General features: G+C 38.1%; 1 protein-coding gene across 1 annotated transcript in view; it reads left to right on the top strand.

Annotated features, from left to right (window-relative positions):
• Nucleotides 1–18,040, top strand: part of COG5 (component of oligomeric golgi complex 5) — a 429,771-nt gene extending 411,731 nt beyond the window's left edge. The window contains exons 20-22 of the mRNA XM_077164569.1: nt 3,114–3,240; nt 3,713–3,792; nt 17,222–18,040. Of these exons, the coding sequence (XP_077020684.1) occupies nt 3,114–3,240; nt 3,713–3,792; nt 17,222–17,336 (322 nt within the window). The 3' untranslated portion in view covers nt 17,337–18,040. The remainder of the gene's footprint in view (nt 1–3,113; nt 3,241–3,712; nt 3,793–17,221) is intronic.
• Nucleotides 18,041–18,155: the final 115 nt, after the last annotated feature.

Genomic DNA, 18,155 nt, shown 5'->3' with positions numbered 1-18,155 from the left:
TCTTCAGAGACAGAACCATGGAGGCTGAGGTCTGAATTCAGGAAACGTCAGGCCAGGAAAGCAAACCCACCCAAGTACTTGGAGAGGGTGAGGTTGCCCTGAAGGCAAAGGACAGGCCTTTGTTGCTGTGGAAGAGTTGTGCTGTCTCGGGCTTTGGACAGGGTGGAGCACATTCCTTGAAGATTGGGAAGAGCCTGGCTGTCACCACTTGGAGGAATTGAGCATGTGGCCTGGAGATGTCAAAGCGCCCGGATGCAGTTCAATGCTTGGAGATGGTGGAGCCAAGAAGAAGGTGCTCTCCCTAATGTCCCCTAAGGTCGCATTCAAAGAGAGGCCAGCTGCTGCATAAGCCCTTGGAAAGGGTGGGACTGCCACTTTCTAAAGCCCAGAAGATAAATGACTCTCAGACTTTGAAATCTAATGGCACCTACCTTGCAGGGTTTTCAAAACTGCTTGGGGTGGTGACTCCTGCATTCCTTCAGATTTCTCCCTGCAGAAATGGGGATATTTATCCTGTGACTGTCCTTCCTTTTTATGTTGGCAGCAAATAGCTTCTGAGTTTTACAGGTCCAGAGCCAGAGGAGAGTTTTGCCTTAGGACAGACCATGCCTGTAACTAACTTTGATGAGATTTTGTACTGTTTCTAACTTTGTATTGTGTTTGTATTGTTATTGAAATGGTTTAAGGCTTTCTGATATTGTGATGGAATGAATGTATTTTGTATTTGGAAAAAACATGTCTTTTTGGGGTCCAAAGAGTGGTATGTCCTGGTTTGAATCTGTGGTGGACCCCAGGAAAGCCGTGTCCTTTAATCCTCATTCAGGATTGCCGGGTAGGAGTTTTTTGATTATCCATGGAGATGTGACCCACCCAATTGTGGGTCGTAACTTTTGATTAGATTAGATGGTTTCCATGGGGTTGTGTCTCCACCTATTCAGGGTGGGGTTGATTATCTCATCAGCTCTTCTAGTTTTCAAGCTGCTGGAATGCGATATACCAGAAGCAAAACCATTTTTAAAAAAGGGTCATTTATTAAGTTGCAAGTTTACAGTTCTAAGGCTGTGAAAATGTCCAAATTAAAGCATGGCTATAGAAATGTCCAATCTAAGGCATCCAGGGAAAGATACCTGGGTTCAAGAATGCCGATGACATTCGGGATTCCTTTCTCAACTGGAAAAGCACATGGTGACCATGACAATATCTGCTGGCTTTTTCTCCATGCTTCTTGTTTCATGAAACTCCCCCAGAGGCATTTTCCTTCTTCATCTCCAAAAGTCTCTGGCTGTGTGGGCTCTCATGGTTCTAAGGCTTTTTCGAAAATGGTTCCCTCCTAAAGGCCTCCAGTAAACAACCCCAACTTGAATGGGTGGAGACACAAAAGTTACTACCCACAATTGGGTGGGTCACATCTCTATAGAAACAATCAGAAAAGTCCCACCCAGCAATATTGAATGAGGATTAAAGAGCATGGCTTGTCTGGGGTCCACAACAGATCAAACTGGCACATCAGCCTTTCTTGAGTTAAGGCAACCTCTTGTTGGTGCCTTAATTTGGACATTTTCAGAGCCTTGCTTTAATTTGGACATTTTCATGGCCTTAGAACTGTAAACTTGCAAGTTAGTAAACTTCCCTTTTTAAAAGCCATTCCGTTTCTGGTATGTCACATTCCAGCAGCTTGCAAACTAGAACAGAGGAATAAGGGATATGGGATGTATGAGTATTTTCTTTTTCTGGAGTGATGCAAATGTTCTAGAAGTGATCATGGTTATGAGTGCCCAACTATGTGATGATAGTGTGAGCCATAAATGACTCACAATATCAGTATGGTCTGTATGTGTGTGAAGAGTGCTCAATAAAAATATATTTTAAAAGGAGTATATGACTGATCAAATTTAACCACAATGAGCTTTAGCTTCCTCTTCATTACTATGGGGATAAAAAGTTCTTAGGAAGATTAAATAAATTAATACATGTAAGTCACTTATAAGAGTACCTGACCCACAGCAATATAACTAGCTATGTAGTAAGATTTAGGATTTATGGAGGTTAAGAGATACGAATACAAGAGAAGCATATATAAAATAATTATGTCAATATTTATAAAGCACTTGCTATAATCCAGGAGTCTTAACCCTAAAATGCTGGGTAGATGGTTGAAATGCAGGAGTGTTTGCAGAGGAAAGTGATTTTAGAATTGATCACCTTGATTTGAGCTCTTACTCAATAGCTCATATAGGATCTATATGGTCGATCCATATAGAACTATCCTCCAGAATTGAAAATTCCTCTTCATTTATGTTTACCAGAGTTCCGCAGCTTCACTGTAGCTGAAGAACTCATTTAACTGTTACATATGTATGGTAGTTAAGTTCAGGTGTCAACTTAGCCAGGTGAAGTTGCCTCCTTACGTTGCTGTGGACATGAGCCAATGGCATGTGAAGCTCATCTGTCACTGATTACATCTGCAGTCAACTAGGGGGCATGCTTGCTGCAGTTAACGATGTTTGATTTAATTGGCTGGAAGCTTAAATGAGAGAGCTCAAAGCAGTACAACCCAGGCAGCTCAGCATACCTCATCTCAGCACTCGCAGCTCAGCCCAGGCCTTTGGAGATGGAGAAAGGAATCACCCCAGGGAAGGTTGTTGGAACCCAGAGACCTGGAGAGAAGACCAGCAGAGATTCGCCTGTGCCTTCCTGTGTAAGAAAGAATCTCAGATGAAAGTTAGCTGCCTTTCCTCTGAAGAACTATACGTTTTTAACTAAATAAATCCCCTTTTATTAAAAGTCAATCCAGCCTGGGGGTCACAGTGGCTCAGCAGGCAGAGCTCCTGCCTACCATGCCAGGGACCCAGGTTCGATTCCCAGTGCCTGCCCATGCAAAAAATAAATAAGTAAATGAAGCCAATCCATCTCTGGTGTGTTGCATTCTGGCAGCTTTGACAGACCAAAACAATATGTAAAACAATTTATGTTGAGTTAAAAAAAAGAAATGATATGGTCCTTTGTTTGCTTGTCTAGGAAGAATGCTGTTATTCAAGGAAAATGATTCTTCCTCCAAATAACCTCTTTCATTATTTAATAACTTGAAATAACTTATGCTTTTCTGCTTCTAGACCTCTGCTCTTCCAGACAAATGAACATGTGGCCAGTAGTCCAGCCCTGGGAGACATTATTCCATTCAGCATCATAATTCAGTTTTTGTTCACAAGAGCACCACCTGAGCTGAAATCCCCTTTCCAGGTAATGAAATGAAGCCAAGATCTTGTGAGTTTTTCCCTTAGCTTTGTGTATAATGATCCCATTTGAATGGGTTTTTGGCCTTCTCTGGCCTTAATTAGTCATGAATTTCTGTTTCTGGCAGTGGATGAGGATTAGAAAAGGAAAACTTCCACTGCCCAGCACCTACTTTCTCAACAGCATAAAAAATTACCTAATATCTTAAATAATGACACTAGTAATTTATGTCCCTAAAGGTTTTTTTGTTGGACATCCATTTCCTTTGCTGACCCACTATCTATTGGCAAATCCAGATAGCTCCATAGTGGTCAGGAAGGTGAACCAAGGGCTTTGCCACCTCTGCACACTTTTCTTAGGCAGGTATTTGGGGGTAATTTTACCTTAGGATCCTTAAGAGTGCTTTTCAAGCCATTTGCTGCCATTCACTGAAAAATGCTTATGCACTCTCTTTTTTTATTGTGTTTCAACATTACAGAGAGCAGAGTGGTCGCATGCACGCTTTTCCCAGTGGCTGGATGACCATCCATCTGAAAAGGACAGGCTCTTCCTCATCAGGTAAAGTATTCTGTTCCAGTTGAATTTTGCTGGAAGCCCAGAGAAGGTGGGGGTCATGGAGAAGGGTGAAGTAGTAGTGCCTGGGTGGGAAAGTGTGTGTGGTCACACCTCTGAGTGGGCAGTCCCCTTCACTTCATGGACACAAACATTGCTGGAGCATCTACTTGTAATTGATGGTCCATTTTTTCATACCCTTCACTACCCAGTCTTCCCATGAACCCTAGTGTATCGTGTATCTGTTGCAGCCCTAATAGCCATGCACTTCTGGTTTTGAAAACCATCCTCAGTTATGAAAAGATTCCTTGCCTTACTTAGCTCCCTTTTCATGTGTTGAAGCTATCAAATTGGTAGAGCATAGCTGTGAGTGAACTTTTAAACATATCCAAATGTGACACAGGTATTAGCAGTAAGCAGTGTAACTCAGCAACCACTTAGATCTTATTTGCCTTCCAGTAGTGCCCCACAATGCATTTGTGTGCACAGAACACACACACATACACACCCCAACCACGCCCAAGGTCAGGATGTTTTAACTGTCACATATGACTTATGTAATATAAGCCACCAAATTCAGACATTACAGTTATTACCTTATTTGTCTGTGGCTTTAGGTAGAGTTGACCACCACTCACTTCTGTTTTTTTTTTAATCGACATAGACTTATTTTTTTTTTAACATCTTCTTGACACATCATACAATCCATCCAAAGTGTAATCAGTGGTTCTTGATATAATCAGAGTTATGCATTCACCACCACAGTCAATTTGAGAACATTCTTATTGCCCAAACAAAAAGAAATTTCCACACTACTTATATCCCCTATTATTGACACTTAGCTTTGGTACAATACCTTTGTTACAATTGATGAAATAATATTACAGTGTTACTGTTAACTATAGTCCTCAGTTTGCATTAATTGTACTTTTTCCCATATCCCACCCAATTGTTAACACCTTGTAGTAATGATATATATTTGTTCTTGTTCATGTAATAACTTTATGTTGGTACAATAAACCCCAGTCATCATCGACAACAGGTTTCTCTGTATTATACAGTCCTATGTTTATCCTCTAGCTTTCCTTGTAGTGACATACGTGATCCTAGACTTCCCCTTTCAACCGTTCTCACACTCAGCACTGTTAAGTACACTTAACAGTAGTATTGTGCTGTCACCTCTATCCATTTCCAAACTTTTACTATCAACCTTATTAAAAATTTTGTATACCTTAAGTATCATCTGCCCACTCCCCACTTTCTTTTTATCTCCTGGAAACCTTTGCTCTAGATTTAAACTTTCAGAGTTTGCTTATTATAATTGGTTCACATTAATGAGACTGTATAATATTTGTTCTTTGTGTCTGGCTTATTTTGCTCAACATAATGTCCTTAAGGTTATCCATGTTGTTGCATGCATCAGAACTTCATTCCTGCTTACAGCTGCATAGATTTCCATTATATGTATACACCACAGGTTATTTATCCATTCATCAGTTGATGGACACTTGGGCTGTTTCCATCTTTTGGCAATTGTGAATAATGCTGCTATGAACATCAGTGTGCAAATGTCTGTTTGTGTCCCTGCTTTCTTAGTATATACCTAGTAATGGGGACTGCCAGATCCTATGGCAGTTCTGAACGTCATTTCCTGTGGAACCACCAAACTGCTTTCCAAAGTGGCTATACCTTTTTACATTCCCACCAGCATTGAATGTGTTCCTATTTCTCCATATCCTCTCCAGCATTTGGAATTTGCTGAGTGTTTTTTTATAATGGCCATTCTAGTAGGTGTGAAATGATGCCTCGTTTTGGTTTTGATTTGCATTTCCTTAATAACTAATAATGTTGAGCATCTTTTCATGTGCTTTCTAGCCATTTGTATTTCCTTTTTAATGAAGCCCAAAAGTAATATACCAGAAATGGAATGACTTTTAAAAAGGGGATTTAATAAGTTTACAAATGTACAGTTCTAAGGCCGTAAATTTGTCCTAACTGAGGTATCTAGAGAAAGATGCCTTGACTCAAGGAAGGCTGATCTGGGAAGGCTTGCTGCTTGCATCTGCTGGTCCTTGTTCCCAGTTCTGTTGCTTCTAGCTTCTGATGCCAGTGGTTTCCTCCCTAAGTGTCTGTGGGCCTGCGCTTAGTTCCTCCAGGATACAACTCTGGGTTCTGGCTTACTTAGCATCTCATGGGAAGGCACATGGCTCTGCCCATGTCTAGGCATCTGCTCTCTCTGTCAGCACTCCAGGCATCTCCAAACATCCATGTCTTTGTCAGCTCTGAAGCAGCTGTTCTCCAAACATCTGTATCTGAGGTTTCTTCAAAATGCTTTCCCTTTTGAAGTACTCCAATAAACTAATCATGACCCTCCTCGAATGGGTGGAGTCACATCTCCATCTAACCAAAAGGCCACACTACACAATTGGGCGTTCCACACACACAATTGGGCACACCACATCCGTGGAGGTAATCTAATCAAAAGATTACAATATTGAATCAGGATTAAAGGACATGGCTTTTCTGGGGTTCACAATACTTTCAAACTAGTCCAGTATCTATTCAAGTGTTTTGTCCATTTTTTAATTGAGTTGTCTTTTTACTGTTGTTGTAAGATTTTGTTATATATTATAGATATTAAACCTTTATCATTTCCAAATATTTTTTCCCATTGAATAGGCTACCTTTTCACTTTCTTGAAAAAGTTCTTTGAAGCACAAAAATATTCAGTTTTGGGGAGATCCCATTTATCTATTTTTTCTTTCATTGCTTGTGCTGTAAGTATAAAGTCTAAGAAACTCCCTCCTGCCACTAGATCTTGAAGATACTTCCCTTCTTTGGCTTTATGGTCCCTGCACTAATGTTTAGATCTTTCACTAATTTTAGTTAATTTTTGTATAAGGTGTGAGATATGGATCCTCTTACATTAGTTTGAATATTAATATCCAGCTCTCCCACCACTATTTGTTGAAGAGATTGTTCTGTCCCAGTTGAGTGGACTTGCCCACCTTTTCAAAAACCATAGATATGAGAGTCTGTTTCTGAACTCTCTATTCAATTCCGTTACCAGTATATCTGTCCTCAAGCCACGCCCATGCTGTTTTGACCACTGTAGCTTTGTAGTATGCTTTAAAATCAGGAAGTGAGTCCTCCAACTTTGTTCTTTTCCAAGATGTTTTTGGCTATTCAGGGTCCCTTGCCCTTCCAAATAAATTTAATGATTGTTTTTTCCATTTCTGCAAAGTAGGCTATTAGAATTTTTATTGGTATTGTGTTGAATTTATAATTCAATTTGGGCTGCTCTCTCCTTGAAACTCCTCATTGACCAACTGATTGAACATGCTTTTATTGAGTGCTCGGTATGTGCTAGGCCCTGTGCTAGGAACTGAGGATACAAAGTAAACTAATATGTGTCTCTGCCCTCTCAAAGCTTTTGTGATACTCCACTCATCTGTTTCTATTATAACTTCTCTGGTCATTTCATTTCTCAGTCTTATTTGCTGAGTTGTCTTCTCCATTCACTCCTTAAATATCATCATTTCTCACATTTTGTTCCTCGACCTTTTTCCTTCCCATTCTGTCTGTACTTTGGTCCCAAGTGAGCTCAAACAGATCCATAACCCTGGTGACCTTTTCTATACTAATGATTCCCAAGTCTGTGACCCACCTTGTTTGTATAGGCCTCAGACCAGCAAACTTGTTATCATGCTTTGACACTCAAATTTCCCACAGAATCCTCAGCCCCAAAATATTCATACTCAATCATCTTTCATCTCAAACCTGCTCATTGTCCTACACTTCTTCTGTTGGCTTATGATGTCACCATCACCTAATCAGCCAAACTAGAAAATCTTGAAATCATCATTCAGCATCTCTGTCCCCTCATTTTTCAATTCCAGTCAGATGTACCTCTTAACTAGCTCTTTAAGCCATTCCAAACTCTTTCCGGGGATCCTGATCCTGCTGGTCTGGAGACCATAGCACCAAACAAGCTTTTGAACCTAAGTGCAAATAATGAATTGGGTTCTCCAAAGCCAAGATGGAGCTAATGCTGTGAAGTGGTTCTCAGCTCTCTTCACATATGAGAATCATTTACAGAGCTCTGAAAAATCCTGATGCCCAGGCCACCCCAGACTAAATCCTTCAGAGTCTCTGGGTGAGAACGTGGCATTAGGATTTCTTACAACTCCCAAGGCAGTTTCACTGTGTATCAGATGTTGAGATCCACTGCCTTTGAGGACATATTCTAGTTGTCAGGTGAAGGACGGCTAAGGAATCTGTAAGAAATCATTAGGGAACACTATCCATCAGCTTCCAAGAGGGGCATTAGGTTTCTTTGGTTTGGTGCCCAGAGCTTAGGTGAGCAATTGACTTCTTCAACACTGGTGTAAGTAAATAGATCAGCCCAGACTCCTGCCCTTCTTCCTCACTTACTTTGTTACACTTTTCTGAGCCATGAATATCAAATCAAGGTATGGAAAAAGTTCTCAGGCAAGGCTCCCATCATTTAATGCAGCTAGCTAAACCTGCCCTCAGAAAAGGCTTTATATGTGAATAAGGGAATCTATACTTGGGGTTGTTTCAAGTTTGTATCATCAGTGATTTCTTTCTTGAGTCCCAAAGATTCACTCAGCTACAGACAGTTGATTATAGAAGAGGATTCAGTTACTTGAACGGGTTCATTTTATCTTCTCAGCAAGTTGGAATGAGTTAATCTATACAGTGGTCCTGCCGTGGGCACATCACAAATCTGTTTTCTTTGCTTCTCTTTAAAAATGTCTCTTTAGCAATGCTGTTGCTAAGCCTATACCTAGCAACTGAAAATCATACTCAGAAACACTGTCAGGCCTTTTAAATAAGGCCCATCACTGCCCACAGGACTGATGTCAGAGCCTTCATGCCCTGAGCAGAAAACTGAGCCCTCCTTGGGAGGTTCTAAAAACATTGAGCTCACGGTTTAGCCATGAGTTACTGCACTGTAAATGTCAGTAAGTTTATCTTTTGAGGCAGTCCTTGTGCATATTCTTTCTATTCCTCTTAGCATATTTTAGTCATAAAATAGGGCAAATTGAGGACAGCATATCTACTGCTGCTGAATAAATGGCAAGTAGTAAACTCTCTTGCCTTCCCATTTCTTTTTTTATCTTAAAGTATTTTTATATTGTATTTCTTTTTATTTTTTATTGCTATACATTATATATTCACATACCATGTAATCATCCAAAGTGTACAATCAGTGGTTCACAATATAATCATATAGCTGTGTATTTATCATCACAATTGACTTTTTTTTTCTTTTTTGTGAAAAACAGCATATACAAAAAAAGCAATAAATTTCAAAGGACATTGCAACATTTAGTTGTAGAACAGATTTCAGAGCTTGGTATGGGTAACAATTTCATAATTTTAGGTTTTTACTTGTAGCTGGTCTAAGATACTAAAGACTTAAAGAAATATCAATATAATGATTCAGCAATCATACTCCTTTGTTAAATCTGACCTTCTCTGTATAATTCCATCACTTTTAAGCTTTCTATCACTCTTTAGGGGTGTTTGGGCGATGCCCATTCTAAATTTTTCATGTTGGAAGGGGCTGTTAATAATATGGGAAAGGGGGATGGAACCTAGTTGATATTCTGGAAAGACTGGCCCCGCTGCATTTCAGGATTATCAGATCGAGGGACTCATCTGGAGGTTGTAGGTTTCTGGAAAGTTACCCTAGTGCATGGAACCTTTGTAGAATCTTGTATAATGCCCCAGGTGTTCTTTGGGGTTGGCAGAAATGGTTTTAGTTGGGGTTTGGCAAGTTATGATAATAGCAATGTCTAACCGAAGCTCGTATAAGAGTGACCTCCAGAGTAGCCTCTCAACTTTATTTGAACTCTCTTAGCCACTGATACCTTGTTATACTTCTTTTGCCCCTTTTGGTCAGGATGGCATTGTTGATCCCACGGTGCCAGGGCCAGGCTCATCCCTGGGGGTCATCTCTCATGCCACCAGAGAAAAACTTTCACCCCTGCATGTCATATTCCCCGTAGGGGGAAGGGCAATGATTTAACTTGTAGAAGTCGGGCTTAGAGAGAGTCCTATCTGAGCAAGAAAAGAGTTTCTTCAGAGGTGACTCTTAGGCATACGCATAGGTAGGCTGAGTTTGGCTACCTACATAAGCTTCGCAAGAGCAAGCCTCAAGACCAAGGGCTTGGCCTGTTGATTTGGGTGTCCCTAATGTTTGACACAGTATCCACAGTTTCCCTGGTGGTAAAGCTTAATAGTTCCCTATTTTTTTCTCCCATCCCTCAAGAGACTTTGCCAATACTTTTTGATTATCTGCTTAATATGCTCTGGGATTTATCCAGGCATTACATTAAGCTGTACAGGATTAAAGGCCCTCATTCTTATTCTGAGTTCCCTGTGTTTGGTTTGTTTAAATGATCTCTCCAGACAGGTTGAGCTAGATTATGTGCTATAGAAAATTTAGGTTCTGGACAAAATAAACCTTTCTTCCTTTAGTCTCAAAGACTAGATGAGGTTCTGAAATACAGACATTGTCTTCCTTACCCTTGTATTCTGAATTACCTTAATTGTGACCTGATCGGTTTCATTCTTATCTCTAAATAGAAGGTTATACATATATAAAACAGTCTCTCAAAATCCAGAAACAATTACCGCACCGGACTAAATGCGACTGCCATAAGAACTTATAGACTAGGCCCTTGTTTTCTTATAAGTATTTTCTAAATGAGACCATACAGTATTTGCTCTTTTGTTTCTGGCCTATTTTGCGTCAACAAATGTCCCACAGGTTCAATCACAAATACCTTGCAACTTCATTCAATTTTGTAGCAACACAATATTCAATATATATACACCATCATTCACTAGTCTGCTTCTCAGTCAGAGCATCCTTCAGCCACTTCCATTCATTGTACATCAAGTATGATATCCAGAGTCAACAGTCCATCAACACTCTCAATTTTAGATCATTTCATTGTTCCCCAGAGAAGGATAACCAATAAACACACCCTCACCAATAGAAAATCTAAACCTGTCCTTAACTCTTGTCCCTCCCCCCATTATTTATTCCTCGTGTTTCTATGTTACTGTAGATGTTTTCCTGTTAAACATAGCCCACAGCATGATATAGCAGTTTTCCTTCTATACCCTGAAATTATACACTCTTTTTACAAGATTCATACCTTTCAATAATTCATGCAAGAATTTATTTGTATTTATAGTATTAATCAGTGGAATACATGGGACTGTACAACTCTTTCAATCAGGTTCACTTTCAATATGGTAATGTTACTTATAGACCCACTAGTGAACCACGTTCACTTCTATCTATTCCCTTACATTTAAGTTAAATCTCATTAACTAACCATTCACCCATCTCTAGCCCCTGTGCAGCTCTTCCCCTATATTTTGTATTATAAGCCTCTGATTTTACCTTTACCATGGTCATAAAAGTGGAAAAGATTCATCCATCTTATCATATGCCTCAGGACATCATTTAGTTTTACTGCTGCGTAATATTCCATCATTATGTGTATACCACGTTTTAGTTCACTTGTCTTTTGATGGGCATTGGATTGTTTCCATCTTTTGGTGATTGTAAATAATGCTGCTGTGAATGTCAGTGTGAAAATGTCTGTTTGTGTTACTGCTTTCACCTCTTCTGGCTATATACCGACCGAGTAGTGGTATTGCTGGGTCATAGGGCAACTCGATATTTAGCTTCCTAAGGAACCATCAAACTATCTTCCATAGCGCTCTACCATTATACATTCCCACCAGCAGTGCATAAGTGTCCCAGTTTCTCCACGTCCTCTCCAACATTTATAATTTCATTTTTGTTTAATAGCAGCCATTCTTATAGGTGTGAAGTGGTATAACATTGTAGTCTTGATGTGCATTTCCCTTAGAGCTAATGAGAATGGGCATCTTTTGATGTGCTCTTTAGCCATCTGTATTTGCTCTTCAGAAAAATGCCAATTTGTATCTTTAGCCCATTTTATAATTGGTTGTTCTTTTGTTTTGAGTTGTATGATTTCTTTATCAAACCTTTTTCTGATGTGTGATTTCCAAATATTTTCTGCCATTGAGATGGCTGCCTCTTCACCTTTTTGACAAAGTCTTTTAAGGCACAGAAGCATTTAATTTTGAGGAGTTTTATCTTTTTTATTTCCTTTTGTTGCTTGTGCTTCTGGTTGTAAAGTTTAGGCAGCTACCTCCTATTATGAGGTTTTAAAGATATTTCCCTACATTTTCTTCTAGGAGCTTATGGTATTGGTTCTTATATTAAGGTGTTTAATCCACTTTGAGTTAATTTTTGTATAGGGTGTAAAGTATTCTTTCATTCTTTGGGGTATTGCTGTCCAGTTCTCCCATGTCCATTTATTGAAAAGACTATTTTTTACCAGTTCAGTATATTTACGGGCCTTATCAAAAATCAGTTGACCATAGATTTGGTGGTCTGTTTCTTTACTCTCAATTCTATTCCATTGGTCAGTGCTTCTATCTTTGTGCCAGTACCATGCTGCTTTGACCATTGTGGCTTTATAATATGTTTTAAAATTAGGAAATGTTAATCTTCCCACTTCATTCCTCTTTTTTGAAATGCTTTCAGCTATTCAGGGTCTCGTTCTTTTCCAGATGAATTTGGTAACTAGCTTTTTCAAGTCTTCAAAGTAGATTGTTGGAATTTTGATTGGTACTGTGTTGAATCTGTATAACAATCTGGATAGAATTGACATCTTAACTACATTTAATCTTCCTGTTCATGAGCAGGGAATGTCTTTTCCCCTATTTAGATCTTCTTTGATATCTTTTAGCAATGTAGTTTTCTGTGTGCAAGTCCTTTACATCCCTAGTTAAATTCATTCCTAGATATTTGATTCTTGTAGTTGCTATTTTGAATGGAATTTTTTTTCCTTAATTGACTCCTCTTATATCATGGCTTGTGTATAGGAACATTACTGATTTTTTGCACATTAATTTTATATACTGCCACCTTGGTGAATTTGGTTATTAGCTCAGGTGACTTTGTTATAGATTTCTCAGGATTTTCCAAGTATTCTGTCATGTCATCCGTAGATACTGAAAGTTTTCCTTCTTCCTTTCCAATTTGGATGCCTTTTGCTTCTTTTTCCTGCCTGATTGTTCTAGCTAGAACTTCAAGTACAATGTTGAATAATAGTGGTGACAGATGGCATCCTTGTCTGTCTTAGGGAGGAAGCTTTCAGTCTCTCACCATTGAGTACAAGGTTGGCTATGGGTTTTTCATATATACTCTTTATCATATTGAGTAAGTTACCTTGATTCCTACCCTTTGAAGTGTTTTTATGAAAAGGCTGTTGTATTTTGTAGAATGCTTTTTCGGCACCAATTGAGATGATCATGTGATTTTCCCTTTTGATTTATTAATGTGCTGTATTACATTAATTGATTTTCTTGTGTTGCTATCCTTGCATTCCTGGTATAACCCCCACTTGGTCGTAGTGTATAATTCTTTTAATGTGTTGTTGGATTCAATTTGCTAGTATTTTGTTGAGAATTTTTGCATCTGTGTTTATTATGAAGGAGATTGGCCTGTAGTTTTTCTTGCTTATAGCATCTTTACCTGATTTTGGTATTAAAGTGATGTTACCATCATAAAGTGAGTTACGTAGTATTCCTTTTACCTCAATTTTTTTGAAAAGTTTGAGCAGGATTGGTATTAGCACTTTTTGGAATATTTGATAAAATTGCCGTGTGAAGCCATCTGGCCCTGGGCTTTTTTTCTTTTTAGGAAGATTTTTGATGACTGATTGACTCTTTTTACTTGTTATTGTTTTGTTGAGCTCTTCCATTTCTTCTTGTGTCATTGTAGCTTTTTCATGTGTTTCTGGGAGTTTGTCCATTTCATCTAAGTTGACTAGTTTTGGCATATTGTTTTTCATAGTATCCTCTTACGACTTTTTTTCTGTTTCTTCAGTGTCTGTGGTAATGACCCCCCCCCCCCCCATTTCTGATTTTATTTGCATCCTCTGTTTTTGTCAGCATTGCTAGTGGTCCATCTATTTTATTAATTTTCTCAAAGAACCAACATTTGGTTTTATTTATTCTTCTATTGTTCTTTTGTTTTCCCAGTCATTTAACTTTAATCTCTATCTTTATTTCTCTTTAATCTTTATTTCTCTTCTTCTGTTTGCTTTGGGGTTAGTTTCCTGTTCTTTCTTAGGTTCCCCCAGGTGAACAGTTAAGTCCTCGATTTTTGCTCTTCTCTTTTTTTTAACATGGGCAGGCACCAGGAATTGATCTCGAGTCCCTGGCATGGCAGGCAAGAACTCGGCCACTGAGCCACTGTTGCCCACCCTTGTTCTTCTTTTTTAATATAGGCATTTAGGGCAATAAATTTCCCTCTCAGGACTGCCTTTGCCACATCTCATAATTTCTGATATGTTGTATTCTCATTTTCATTTATCTCCAAACAGCTACTGATTTCTCTATCAATTTCTTCTTTGACCAAGTGGTTGTTTAAGAATGTTATTTAATCTCCATATATTTGTGAAAGTTCGCTTTCTTTGGTGGTTATTTCCAGCTTCATTCCATTAGATCAGAGTAAGTGCTTTGAATAATTTCAGTGTTTATAAATTTATAAAGACCTGTTTTGTGCCCCAGCATATGATCTATACTGGAGAATTTTCCATGAGCACTAGAGAAGAATGTATACGCTGGTGCTTTGGGGTGTAATGACCTATTTATGTCTGTTAGATCTAATTCATTTATCAGTTTAAGTTCTCTGTTTCCTTGTTGATCCTCTGTCCGGTTGTTCTATCTATAGAGGAGAGTGGTGTATTGAAGTGTCCTGCTATTATTGTTGAAATGTCTACTGCTCCCTTAATTTTTTTTTTCCCTTCAGTTTTGCCAGTGTATATCTCATGTACTTTGGAGTTCCTTTAATTGGGAGCATAAACGTTTATGATAATTTCTTCTTGGTGAATTATCAAAATATATGGTGTCCTTCTTTCTCTTATGATGTCTTTACATTTAAAGTCTATTTCATGTGATATTAGTATAGTTATTCCTGCTTTCTTTTGGTTACAGCTTGCGTTTAAGATCTTTTTCCATCACTTTCAATCTATTTGTATCCTTGGGTCTAAATTGAATCTCTTGTAAGGAGCATATATCTGGATTATGTTTCTCAATCGATTCTGCCAATCTGTATCTTTTTTAATTGGGAAGTTTAGCCCATTAACATTCAAAATTATTACAGTGAAAGTATTTTGTGAATCCACCATCTTTTCCTTTGGATTTTGTCACATTTATATATTCTTTTCCCTCTTTTTAATTATCTGTTTAATATACTTTGGGATGTATCCGGGCATTACATTAAGCTATACAGGATTACAGGCCCTTATTCTTCTTCTGGGCTCCCTGTGTTTGGATTGTTTAAATGATCTATCCAGACAGGTTGAGTTAGATTATGTGCAAGTAGCCTTGATTCTTGAAGACAATTGTATAACTATGTAGCGTTACACTGTGATCATGTGATTGTGAAAACCTTGTGGCTGACACCCCATATAACCAGTATACGGACAGATGGTAAAAATATAAGGACAAAAGATATATAAATAATAGGGGTGGATAAGGGGTTTGGGATATTTGGAGTATTCTTTTTCATTTTGATTTTTATTCTTATGTATTCTTTTTTTTTTTTTGGAGTAATGAAAATGTTAAAAAAATTCATTGTGGTGATGAATGCACAACTATATTAAGATACTGTGAACCACTGATTGTACACTTTGGATGATTATAGGGTATGTGAATATGTCTCAATAAAATTGCATTAAAAAATAGGGCATGGCAAGTGAGATTAATCTTCAGGAAGACAATTTTTGGCTACAGTATGGAAGATAGCTAGAACAAGGGAAAGAGCATCAGGATGACCCTTCAGAGGCTACATCAGTAATTAAACAGAAGGAAAGGGGAGAGGAAGGTCTCGCTTTGGAAATACATGAGGTAAATAATACGATTTGATGACTGATTAGACGTAGGAATGAAAGAGAACTCAATAAAGATGTTTGGGAAAAGATGTTGCCCTTTGTTGAAATAGGGGAGAGTGGGCAGAACACGTTTCGTCAGGTGAGTTTGAAGGGTATCTAGAAGCAAATCAGATGAAGATATCCATATTACAGCTGGGAAGAGATATCAGGGTTCAAGGCTGGAGACAAAAGATTTGAAATTTGTTAATATATGGTTGTTAAAACCATGATTGTGGATGATGGAGGTAAGGGGCACTAAAGAGTGCACAAGGAAGTGAACAAAATAATCACAGAATTATATTCCCCACAGTTATATTAAAAATAATGAACACACCTGACCAAGGATCAAAATCACTGTTTTTGGAGCAAAAACATCATGTATTAGATAGCACTTGAGACTAGGTTATGTCAGAACTAAATAACAGTATTTACTTACATCTTCATACAAATGGTCTAATTTCAAAGTGTGAAGTTTTGAAGAAAATAGTATGAATACAACAAAAATCTGATTGGTATACCTGGGATTTAAGTAGACCAGTAATGAAAAAGTCTTTTACACATTATCCTTAGCTCCACTTAAGCATGATCTAACCCTTCAGAATATCATTTAGTTCAGGGGTTGGCAAATTTTTGTTTTCTGTAAAGAGCCAGATATATTAGGTTTTGCGTATGGTCTCTCCCTCAGCTATTCAACTCTGCCATTGCAGTGTGAAAGCAGCCCTAGACAATACTTGTATGAATAGGTGCATCACTGTTCCAATAAAACTTTCATTATAAAAATAGACATAGGTTTAGATTTGGCCTGAGAGTGGCTTACCGATCCCTCATCTAATTTATGAGAACATCATAAAGAGCTGACTGGTACTTCAAACCCTTGACTGAATTCGGACTTATTCCTCACCATATCATTTACCGAAAATTAGAGCTCACAGCAGCATATTCTAGTTGTGGGTTGTTCACATCCCTTCAGATAACGATATAATGCACCTACTGATGTTCCTATGCCTGCCAAAGGGCCCCACCCACCAGCTCCCACCAGCTAGCCTGAATATATGCCTTTCCATGGTGCAGAGCTCCCCCTTGTGAGCTTTGTGAATTGCCACAAACTGCATTGTAGCTTTTCAGAAGTCTCTAATAAGGAAATGAGAGAAGGGGAAACTGAGCACATAATGGCCAAAGAGCTTGATTATATATGATTATATCACGAGGTACAGTGTAGTCTGAAAAATGTTTATTTTGTATATTATCCATAGTCATAGTCACACTACCAATGAAAGTTTGAAGGCTTTTTGTCACTTGGCATGGCAGTTCCAGAAATGGTCTTATTTCTCATTTTTGTATTTCGGTACCCTCTAAGCTTTTTTATTTTATATGTATAAACTTTTTGACATTGTTTTCATTTTGATTTTCAGAGGAGCCCTAGAAGATTATGTTCAATCAGTAAGAAGTAGAGAAGGCAAAGAATTTGCACCAGTTTATCCCATAATGGTTCAGCTGCTCCAAAAAGCTATGTCTGCTCTTCCGTAACAATATGAAATATTTGTTAATCTCCATCTTGCACTAATCCATTCGAGATTGGCAGTTAAACTAAATATGCTTTAAAAGACGTTACTATCCACTATTTTAAGAACATAGTTTTTCTCTTTCCTATTGATCCTGTTACCTCTTTGGCACTTCTACCTTCAGTAGCATAAAATGTCAAAATATTCATAATCACAGCTTTCAAAGTCCATAGATCTGACTTTTCTAGAAAGCCATCCAACTCTCTTCTCCCCTATCTTTCAGATTTTCCTATAACTGTAGATAGTAATTATCTCCTATCACTGTGTTGTTGTTCTCCCCCCACTCCTATACAAACACATGCAAAGTCATCCCAATTGCTTTTAAAGGGATATGATCAAGTTATATAATAGGTACCCTGTTTTCCCCAATCTACCATCTTAAATAAGCATGTAACTCAGTGGCTCATAAATTTAGCTATATATTAAAATCACTGGGGGGAGGGGTACTTTAAAAATTCCTGATGTCCAAATGGTACCATGTACTAATTAAATTAGAATTATCTAGGGGTGGGAACTAGGCATCAGTATTTTTTAAAAACCTCAAAAGATTTCCAATACACAACAAAGTATGGGAACTACTGGTGCATCCTAAAGCAAAGATATAGAGTTAAATGTTGTTGTTTAAATGTGTCATACTATTACCTTAAATAAAGCAAGGCTTTCTTTATACCATGTGTCATTTTATTAAAAGCAAGACTCTGGAGGTTGTTTAACCTTGTAACAAAGATGTCAAGTTAAAATTAAAACCTTTTTATTCTATAAATTTTTTTTTGTAAATATTAGA

Source organism: Tamandua tetradactyla, chromosome 1, assembly GCF_023851605.1.
Source record: "Tamandua tetradactyla isolate mTamTet1 chromosome 1, mTamTet1.pri, whole genome shotgun sequence".
NCBI classification, from domain to species: Eukaryota; Metazoa; Chordata; class Mammalia; order Pilosa; family Myrmecophagidae; genus Tamandua; species Tamandua tetradactyla.
This window is presented reverse-complemented; position numbering and strand designations above follow the sequence as displayed.